Below are 10,862 nucleotides of genomic sequence, written 5' to 3'. Positions count from 1 at the left end.
ACATCTGGGTTGGCATGAGGGTGAGTAAATGATGAAAGAATATCCATTTTTGGGTGAACTATCCCTTGTGTGACTCAAAAACTACACCCTTATTTATGTTGAGAGCAATTTTGTTATTAGAGTTTGAAGTACAATTTTTACGCAGTAGCATGGTGGTGAAAAGCTTTTATTTCAAGCTGCCCTGTTGTTGGATAACAAGATCATTTTATGGAGTTGGCGTAGCTTAATTTCTGGCACCATGACTAAAATCAGTCTTTACAATCACATTTTATTTTAAAAAACAAATAAACAAAAAAAAAAAAAAAAAAAAAAAAAAAACATGCAAAAATGGACTTGTATGACACTTTATGGTCTGCAAATTAGTTCAGCATTGGTTGAAAATGTTCATCATTTCAAATGATTTTATCATATTTCCTAGTGGCCCAAAAATTCAATTTCCTATCATTTTATTTATTTGTCTGCAAAACCCCTTTAAACCCTCTGAAAGATCAAACACACTTTTTCTATATTTTCTTCCCTTCCATTCTAGATTATGTACAAGGCACAATAACCATATGAATTGTATCCATCATTAAAACTGCATCCATACGTATGTCTCTATACAACTGCTTGTTTGTTTACTCGTTGTTGCCATGGCACCATGTGAAGTCTCTTCAAGTTTATCGGAAATTGACAGCCTCTGTGTTCCCGATGAATGTGATGAAGGTTTCTAGAAGGTTTCTATGTTTCCGTTCATGGACCCTTGATGTTCACTGACTTTTTCCCACCAACCAGATAAAGCGGTTGAGGCCTGAAGCAGGTTGAAGGATCACAGAGACCAGGGGTGCCTGGGGGTCCTCTTGCGCCAGGGGTACCAGGGGTTCCAGGTACACCTGCTTCTCCTCTGGCACCGTTGGCACCATCCTTACCAATGCCAGGCTTGCCAGCTGGTCCTGTTTTATAAAATAAGACTTTACATGGGGTTTTGTGGATTTTGAATCACAGATGTATAATATTGATTACAAATGTTTTTGAATTGTTTTTTGCAGTCGTTTACAACTTTTTGTAAACAACAAAATTATGTGACTGTGACGTCATCGTGAGCAACAACTTGCTACAAATAAATAATTAAGTAAATAGTTTAGCCAAGTTTTCAATGGCAGCAAACGTAGGTGCTTCTCTTTCGCCATGTGGCCCCCCTTTTTTTTGGGCCAAACGATTTACTTATTTATTTATTTGCTGCAAGTTGTTGCTCACGATGACGTCACAATGACGTCATTTTGTTGTTTACAAAAAGTCGTAGAATTATGCCAAAAATCGTGCAAAGGCCTTTATGCATTTTAGGATATGAGCAATCAAGCATAGTGGCCCAGTTCTTTTTTTTTTTTTTTTTTTTTTTTTTGGACCACTCTGTATAGCATTCAAGTGGTGCTAAAATCTGTTTTGAGGTTTGATGTTTTGTACCTTGTGGTCCGGGTTCTCCCGGAATTCCTGGAATTCCAATTCCATTATCTCCCTTATCCCCTTTTAGTCCTGCATCGCCTTCACAAACACATGAAAAAGTATTAGACACAAAGTATATCACATTAATGTTGCAGTAATGTGTCCGATTATAATACCATGGCACTGAATAATTACCATATTCATGTATCATGATATTTAGTCCGAAGGTACTTCAAAGAATGCCATTATATATGAAAAAAAAAAAAAAAGAAAAGAAAAAAAAATAAAACATGGTATTACTATGGTACTATGCCCAAAAAATGGTAGTAGTCCCATGGTCCTTTTTGATCATTTGTTGATGTCAAACACATATTCTGTAATGCATATATCAGCTGGTAAAGTTGGATTTATTTTTCTTACCCCATTGGTAATTCATTTTATTCCTGTTTTAATCATAAAACTCACTTTTGAACTTTTTGTTTAAAACAAGACAAAGTGGCAATGGGTTAAGAAACATTTCTGATATATTCTTATAATAGCTTAAGCAATTGTGCTTCTCAAGTGAAACAAAACAAAAATATTGAGTGAGAAAATTATGTTTCCAGTGTACATTTGAAGGTATTATGACCCTCAGAACTCACAACTTCTAAAAGACTGTTGCTGTTGATATACAGTCAAAAACCCTGCTAGGCATGAGTATTTAGCAAATGTTAGACAACCTTTTTTTTTTCTGGAGCAGGACTTATATATATATATATATATATATATATATATATATATATATATATATATATATATATATATATATATATTTTGGATTTTCTCCCCAATTTGGAATGCCCAATTCCCAGTGCGCTCTAAGTCCTCGTGGTGGCGTAGTGACTCGTCTCAATCTGGGTGGCGGAGGATGAACCTCAGTTGCCTCCACGACTGAGACCGTCAATCCGCGCATCTTACCACGTGGCTTGTTGAGCACGTTACCACGGAGACCTAGTGTGTGTGGAGGCTCACGCTATTCTCTGCGGCATCCACACACAACTCACCATGCGCCCCATCGACAGCGAGAACCACGTTGTAGCGACCACGAGGAGGGTAACCCAACGTGACTCTACCCACCCTAGCAACCGGGCCAATTTGCTTGCTTAGTAAGCCTGACTGGAGTCAAGACTCTGACTTATATTATTAATCATCAATTAACATCCTAATCTTCTCAGAGGTTCTGATGTTTTCCCATGTAATATTTGAGGTAGACGGAGATACTGAAGGGGTTTCAGAATCCTCCTGTTATTGCTTCTCAATATCTGTCTCATAAGCAAGTGTGGCATTCCTTCTCGGCTCGGCAGTAATTACCGCTGGCTGAACTCGCTGTAAAACAACCTCCATTTAAGAGGACAAAAGAAAAGCAATGCTAATCTCTCTGGAGTCTGTTACCCTTGAATGACCGTGCCAGAAGCATCCGATAACATTAATCAATTTGTTCTGAGTTTTAGCTTCTAAATTCTGCCTGGGGCAAAATCCAATTATGAAAGAAGCGATTATTGCATAAAGACAGCTGGTTCTTGCAAGGGTAATCAGTTTTGAACATGACATGATATTAAGGACGTTTAGCAAATGCTCTTAATATAATACGGCTACTAGCTAAATAGACATTTAATGGTGAATTGTATCATTTTTTCACCACTAGTGTTACTAAACAGAATAGCAAAATAATAATGGCTATTTTTTTCTTACTCTGTACATTAAGCTGGGATAGGAGAAAGTATTTTAACAATGAAAGAATTACATACTTTGCCTTAAAATAAAGGTAAAAAACATAACGAAAAACTCACTAATAGAGCACAACAGTCTGGCTCCAGATGTAAAAATTCCATTCATTTTCTCCATAGGGGGACTTACTTTTAACAATAATTTACGAACCTTTAAATTCAGAGCGCTGACGCTGTTAATCGATGGTACATGCATCAGCTGAAGCCATCAGTCTGTGTTATTTTAACTTATTGTTTAATTGTGGAATCCCTGGTGAAGAACTACACTACCTATGATGCTGAAGAGAGATCCACCAATCAGAGAATCATGGCATAAAAAAAAGTGGCCAAAGAGCTCAAGAGTGACCGCTTACTTCAATGATGCATTGTGAATGATGCAATCGAGTCAACCTACACTCTCAAAAACTACTTATATATTTGTAAATATCTGAATATTTTGCAATACATTTTAAATACAGTATATTGTTTCTATACTTATAATCAACAACTTCAACCAACAAGTTTGATATTTTTATACTGTTTTTATTTCAATTATGTCATTCGCAGTGCTTCATGGGATTGTAGTTCATTCCCTCATTAAAGACGTCAAATACACAGTCTGATACCTTTTGTCTTTTTGGCTGATTTTCAAATACTGTTTTGCTTCTAATCAAAGTTTGTAATGTGATTCATCTTGAAGTTGGTTGGTTTGGTTCATGGCTTAGAACTTTTAAAAAACATTAATGAAATGAAATACCTAGATGGATGACAACGTGGGTGGGCACTGTTGCGCTCTTTAGGCCTCGCTTACTAACTAGTCAGTCATTGGATGACTAGTTGACCATCATGACCCATTCCCTACTACCAACATTAGTTTAAATCTGAAACTTAATATATGCATGATGCAGCTGACCCACAACTCCCTCAATATTTCATATGTATGAGTTTTTAATCTTGGGAATTCATTGGCAGTCTAAAAGCACATAACATTTTTTGCAATCAAACACTCAATGTCAGTTGTGCTCATTCCAATCAAACACTTTCATTTTGAAGTGTTTGTCTTTAATTCAGCTGACAGCAGAAGCTTAGCCGGAATGATAATGCACTGTTTGGAAATATTAAGGCAAGTATGCTTGATATTCATATTAACAAATCAACTTGTACCTTTGGCTCCTGGTTTTCCAGGAAGGCCATAGTATCCTGGATGCCCCTTGGGGCCCACAGGACCTTTGGGTCCGGCCTCTCCTGCAGCCCCTGCTGGTCCGGGGGGTCCAGGTGGCCCCATGGGTCCTGGAGTTCCAGGAGCCCCAAGAGATAGAGGCTTCTTGGCCAGTTCTTTCTTATAGGCATCTAAATGTTCTGTTAAGCAGAGCAAAATATGTCATCATTTGTGATACATTATAAAAGGACATAAACCTGATGCTTTTCAATTGGTTAAAGGGATAGTTCCCTGAAAAATGAAAATTATGTCATCATGTATTCAGTCTCATGTCGTTCCAAACCTGTTTGATGTTCTTTTTTCCCTAGAACAACTATTTTGAAGAATGTTCATGCTGATATACCAGGGGCTGTCGAGCTCCAAAAAAAAAAAGAAAAAAAAAAAAGCACTTGCCTATTATTATGATTCCCCAAATGCGAATGAGATCTGAGAACCTTTTTGAATATTGACTTACAGTCTGTTTCTTACACAAAGCTATCATATGGCTTCAAAAGACTTGGAATTTTGCACACAAGGGGTATGGACTACTTTTATGGTACTTTTTGGATCTTGACAGCCCCTATGAGAGAGAGGAGCTACATGTGCTGATGGTCGTCCAGGACAGCCAGGCCATGAGGGTCTGACTGGCCCAAAGGGGGCCAGAGGTCTGGAGGGGAGAGAGGATTGATGGGACCCCCTGGTCCCAGAGGTCTACCTGTCTGCCTGCTCCCTATGTAAACAGTCCCTTTTCTGGTGTTCTTGCCCGTATCATGCAGTAGTTACATGGATTACTGTATTGACACGGTCATGACAGGACTTGAAAGATTGGATGATAACACAAGTAACAAGTTAACATAATTTTAGATATACTTCCCATTTTTGCTATACTTTTTATTATTTTCTTGTAGCTATGCTTTCCAAGCAGTTTGTATTTGAATGTTTATCCCAATGCAATGCCTTGCCCCGTTGACTTTCATTGTAAGTTCATTATATTAAATGCAATTTTTGCATTAAAAAAACGTTTTTAAAAGCTAAGGAACGAGTCAAAATGATTTTCAGTTGTAATTAAAAGCATTGAACCTGGAAAATTTCTTTAAGTACCTTACTTTTATGAGCAATAACATAATTTAAGAAACCTTAATGTCTTAATTTAAAGAATAATAGTGCTAATATTGTAGATACATAAAAAAATTTTTTTATAGAGATCCATAGCTTAGCCCATGGGTGCATCCTTGGGTCCAGCCTACCTGTATTTCTGGTGGCTTCAAAAGACTTGGAATATGGTGCACACGGGTATGTACTACTTTTATGGTACTTTTTAGATCTTGACAGCCCCTAGTCACTATGCTTTAGTTGTTTGGAAAATAATGAAAAGACATACATGTCTGGAACAACATGAGGGTGAGTAAATGATGCCAGAATTTGAATACTGGAGTGAAGTATTCCTAAATAATAATAAAATAAAAAAAATGTCATGCCTTCAACAATAGCTGAACACATTTCACGAATCTTCTCGTCACTCATTTTGGGGCCCTTGAAAACAAACCCACAACACAACAAATCAGCAACAAACACACAGCATTTCTGAAACAAACCTGTAATCTCCGCTCAAATATAAAAATGCATGTCACAAAGTGACAAGTACTTACAGGTAGACCTCTGGGACCAGGGGGTCCCATCAGTCCTCTCTCCCCCTCCAGACCTCTCGCCCCCTGGGGGCCGGTCAGACCCTCATGGCCTGGCTGTCCTGGACGACCATCAGCACCTGTAGCTCCTCTTTGGCCTTTCTCTCCACTCTTAGATAAGACAAGGAATATGAAGAGAAATGAATGTACAACAGAAGTATATAACTAGATGTTGCCCGTAAAAAACTCTGGGTTCTGGGTGGTTGCTAAGGTGTTCTAAGTGATCTTTAGTGACGAGCCAGGATGACTAACACACCAAAGGTTAATATTTTTAAAGGGGTTAATGGGCTTGTTCCAGTCCCTAACACTAAGTATGCACAAAGGGGTGATAGCTTTAGCAACTACCACTAATAATTACAATAATGCATTTGAAAATGAAACAACTTTAACAAACTGTGCACTTTTACAACTTTAAATTCTAAGAATGTGTTGCCCATAGATGAGTGTTCAAGTTTGGTAAAGCGCATACCTCTCCTTTGGTGCCAGGAATCCCAGGAGGCCCCTGTAAACCATTATTAAAATCAGACTAGTGTGCACATACTGTAATATCATAATTAGAGGGTTTATGAAAGGAATGTTGACGTAAATATGGCCCACCTGATCACCCTTCACGCCTGGTTCTCCCGCAATACCTGGATCGCCCTGTAGACCGATTAGAGAAAGAGTGTAAAATTACATTGTATCAACCAGGCATTTAATAAGGTAACTGAGTTTGTGGTTTGACTATGGCTTATTTACCTCACTTCCTTTAGGACCAACTGGACCAATCGGACCCTGAAGTTAAAAAAGAATTTAAAAAAATAAAATAATCAACATAATCACATAAAGTGAGCAGTAACAATGAAGTTTGGTTGGTTATGATTTGTGAAATGAACATGGTCACACCTGGTCTCCTTTATGACCCGTGTGACCTTTGATTCCACGAGGACCCATAAGTCCCTGGTCACCTTTATCTCCCTGCAGAAGCAGCCAAGAATTAACAAGAAAGAAGGGTTTCACAAAATAATGAAATAAAGATCACAGCATCGGTGATATGCTTTCGATTACCACTTTATTTACTCATATAAGCACTTATATTCATTATTCTGTACAGACCTGTGTTATATGAGCTGTAAAGTTGTTTAAATCATCCTTTTAGCAGTGGGACTACTTTTCTAGGTGGATGAACGTTTAGTTTTGCATTACTGACAATTCCTCCTGGTGGATTTTTCCTTATGTAAACAGTCCCTTTTCTGGTATTCTTACATGGTTTACTGTACTGACACGGTCGTTACAGGACTTGAAAGATTGGATAATAACACAAGTATCATGTTAATATAATTTTAGCTATACTTTCCAATTTTTGCTATACTTTGACATTTACATTGACTTTCAGTGTAATTTTATTATGTTAAACAAAATGTTTGCATTAAATTGCATATTTTTGCATAGCTTAGCCCATGGGTGCATCCTTGGGTCTAGCCTACCTCTATTCCTGGTGGCCCTGCGGGGCCGACGGGACCCTGTTTTCCTGATTCACCCTGAGAAGGGAAAAGTTTGTTAATAATTTGTTTTTCCAAAGAAAAAAGCATGAAAAATATGTATAGCATTCCTACTCAATAATACTGCTGTATACAATGTAGATTACTCAGTGTGTTACAGCATGATGTACAGTATTGCTGCCACTTTTTTTTTTCTCCCCTTTTCTACCCAATTTGGAATGCCCAAATCCATATGCGCTCTAAGTCCTCATGGTGGTGTAGTGACTCACCTCAGTCCAGGTGGTGGAGGACGTATCTCAGTTGCCTCCGCGTCTGAGACCGTCAATCCGCGCATCTTATCATGTGGCTTGTTGAGCGTGATACCGCGGAGAATAGCGTGAAGCCTCCACATGCACTATGTCTCCGCATCCACGCACAACTCACTACGCGCCCCTCCGAGAGCGAGAACCACATTATAGCAACCACGAGGAGGTTACCCCATATGACTCTACCCTCCCTAGCAACCGGGCCAATTTGGTTGCTTAGGAGACCTGGCTGGAGTCACTCAGCACGCCCTGGATTCGAACTCATGACTCCAGGGGTGTTAGTCAGTGTCAGTACTCGCTGAGCTACCCAGGCCCCATATTGCTTCCACTTTTGTCAAATGTAACAACAATGACACAAATATTGCACCCGACATATTAACAGCAATTCATACTGGACAGCAGACGATATGACGAGTTTATATAAAATACAGAATACATAAATACTGTGTTTACAGGGCAATTAAACATAAGTATGTATGAATTGTGTTTTTAATTACAGTGGCTCCTTTAGCTCCTGGAGTTCCATCTTCTCCTGCGGGTCCAGCTGCACCCTAAAATATTGAATTAATATGATTAATAATAATGACAAAAATATATGCAAGTACAAAAATGGCTAATATTATAATACTCACATCTTTACCAGGAAGCCCAATTGGACCAGTCGGTCCTTGAGCGCCAGTTTCACCCTATAACATAATATATAGAGAGAGAAAATAAAGCTTACTGCTTGCCACAGCATCACATTTCATGTTTTAAAATTACAAAATGATATTGCATGTAAATGATGCTTTCTTTCATGTAAATTTTACCTTTTGACCTGCAGGCCCCACGAGTCCTTGTTTTCCTGGCAAACCCTAAATTTGAGATTCAGCATTTGGTCATTGTTTACAAATGAGAAAAAAAAATAATAATTTAAATTTTTTGGAGTCAGTATCACATGCCCTCCATTAACATAGAAATTCATTTTTTAAAGGCATTCCTTTGACAAAGTTTAAACCAAAGTAGCTATAAGAGTAAAACTGACTCTCACAATAGCATTTTCAGGAATCACTTAAGGAAACGCACACCAAAAAAAAAGAAAAAAAGAAAAAGAAACACGAACAGGTAAATATACAATCACTGATTGACTTACGGGAATTCCTACAATTCCTCTGACACCGATGGCTCCGGGCAGCCCTGGCTCTCCCTGTCAAACAGACAACAAAATATCAAACACCTCTTTGATTTGAGGTAATTAGTAATCAAAAGAACCTGCTAATATTATTAAATACTTAGCAAGTTAGCACTTAGCAAGTTGAATCTAAGAACAATTAAAGTAACAAAACAATATATATTCAATATTTTAGCAAAATGTAGCATCATAAAATCATTTCAGTGCATCTAATACAAATGGAAATGTCTTGAATTCTGAACTTTAGTCATAAGCATAATCGTCATCACATCTCACCTTTTCTCCCAGAGCTCCTGGTGCTCCATCAGAACCATGCTTTCCTGGCTCACCCTAAACATGAAATCATTAAAAGTTATGAGAGATATTTCCTATACGGAAGCCCTGAACTGCAAGGTGAAAAAAAAAAAAATTCACTAGGTGATTTTTTTTTATTTTTGTTTTAGGTGTCATGGTACCTTGAGTCTGTCCTGCATTAACCCCCCCTTCATAAATGAAGTATACTTCGTTTGTGTTTTTCTTGATTAATATTTGCAAAACATTCTTGTTATTGTATTATAATGTAACTATGAATCTATAAATCAACAAATAAAGTACCACAGACATTCTGATTTTAAGAATAAGATTTCATACTTACTGATAGTGGCACCTGGTGGCTGAGGTTGGTACCACATGCTAATTGTTAGCTAGCAAAAAAATAAAAAAAAATAAAAAAAAAATAAAAAGAAAAAAAAATCCAGAGAGAGGGAAAAAAAAAAAATTAAGAGAGAAAAAAAAAATTCTGGAGAGAGAAAAAAAAACTGAGAGAAAAATTAATTCAGAACGAAAAAAAATTCAGAAAAAAAAAATTTCAGAAAAAAAAACAAAAACAAACAAACAAACAAACAAAAAAACTGTAGGCTCAGGAGGGCACTAAGACACCTAAAAAAACATTTTCACCTAGTGATCTTATTATCTTAGTGATCTTATTGATTTTTACCTTGCGGTTTAGGGCTTCCATATTACTGTTACATTCTGGTACCATTTCATATTTATTACCCTAATTATATAATCTAAAGGGCATTTTCATAAATAAATGTTTTGAAAACAGATCAATGTCTCACAGTGTCACCCTTGGCACCAGTAGCACCTTTCTCGCCTGGGGCTCCGATCGCACCCTTTAAAAAAAAAAAAAAAAAAACAGAAAACAATGTGCGTTAAAAGGATGTCAATGATTGTTATTTAATTCATAGTGATTCTGAGTAGAGTTGGACATATGGACAGCAAAGAGGACATACATCATCTCCTTTAGGTCCAGGATGTCCCTGTCGCCCTCTGATGCCTTCAACACCCTGTTAATATTAATTAATACACAAAACTACATCAAAATTCACACACAAAATAAACTGCACCCTCTGCACATATCCTTGAAAGACCTCGAAAAAGCCTTAAATCTCAAAACCTTGCCTTATATCACATAAGTTCTGTTAAACAACATTTCCACTAGATTAGTTTGGTGTAGAGCTTTTCTTTTTTCTTTTCTTTTTTTTTTTTTTTTTTTGGCTATTTCTCATAAATATCAGATGAAGTAAAACATAAATCCTCTTTATCTACTTTATTGCCAGACTGTAGTTCAGAATTGCAATGTCTGTTTGATTTTTTAATAAAAATAATCGATTAAATACTGTGCACGTACTGGAGATCCTGGTGGTCCTGTTGGTCCTGGGATACCGTTAAATCCTGGAGGACCCTGTAAGCACATGCGACAGACAGTAAAATCTTTGATTGACAGCATGAACTTCACAGAATATATATGGAGCAATCCCTCAAAGGTAGCAATCTATGAGTTCTAAAAAGAGTACGAAATAGATTTATATTG

General features: G+C 37.3%; 1 protein-coding gene across 1 annotated transcript in view; it reads right to left on the bottom strand.

Moving 5' to 3' along the window:
- Positions 1 to 222: 222 nt before the first annotated feature.
- Positions 223 to 10,862, bottom strand: part of LOC127424991 (collagen alpha-1(IX) chain-like) — a 48,481-nt gene continuing 37,841 nt past the window's right edge. Inside the window, exons 22-39 of the mRNA XM_051670560.1 lie at positions 10,680 to 10,733; positions 10,282 to 10,335; positions 10,108 to 10,161; positions 9,284 to 9,337; positions 8,969 to 9,022; positions 8,646 to 8,690; positions 8,469 to 8,522; positions 8,334 to 8,387; positions 7,517 to 7,570; positions 6,936 to 7,007; positions 6,789 to 6,824; positions 6,648 to 6,692; positions 6,520 to 6,552; positions 6,015 to 6,161; positions 5,844 to 5,898; positions 4,332 to 4,526; positions 1,444 to 1,521; positions 223 to 932 (exon numbers count right to left, since the gene is read on the bottom strand). Coding sequence (XP_051526520.1) covers positions 733 to 932; positions 1,444 to 1,521; positions 4,332 to 4,526; positions 5,844 to 5,898; positions 6,015 to 6,161; positions 6,520 to 6,552; positions 6,648 to 6,692; positions 6,789 to 6,824; positions 6,936 to 7,007; positions 7,517 to 7,570; positions 8,334 to 8,387; positions 8,469 to 8,522; positions 8,646 to 8,690; positions 8,969 to 9,022; positions 9,284 to 9,337; positions 10,108 to 10,161; positions 10,282 to 10,335; positions 10,680 to 10,733 — 1,338 coding nt within the window. The 3' untranslated portion in view covers positions 223 to 732. The remainder of the gene's footprint in view (positions 933 to 1,443; positions 1,522 to 4,331; positions 4,527 to 5,843; positions 5,899 to 6,014; positions 6,162 to 6,519; positions 6,553 to 6,647; positions 6,693 to 6,788; positions 6,825 to 6,935; positions 7,008 to 7,516; positions 7,571 to 8,333; positions 8,388 to 8,468; positions 8,523 to 8,645; positions 8,691 to 8,968; positions 9,023 to 9,283; positions 9,338 to 10,107; positions 10,162 to 10,281; positions 10,336 to 10,679; positions 10,734 to 10,862) is intronic.

Source organism: Myxocyprinus asiaticus, chromosome 34 (assembly GCF_019703515.2).
Source record: "Myxocyprinus asiaticus isolate MX2 ecotype Aquarium Trade chromosome 34, UBuf_Myxa_2, whole genome shotgun sequence".
Lineage (NCBI taxonomy): Eukaryota > Metazoa > Chordata > Actinopteri > Cypriniformes > Catostomidae > Myxocyprinus > Myxocyprinus asiaticus.
This window is presented reverse-complemented; position numbering and strand designations above follow the sequence as displayed.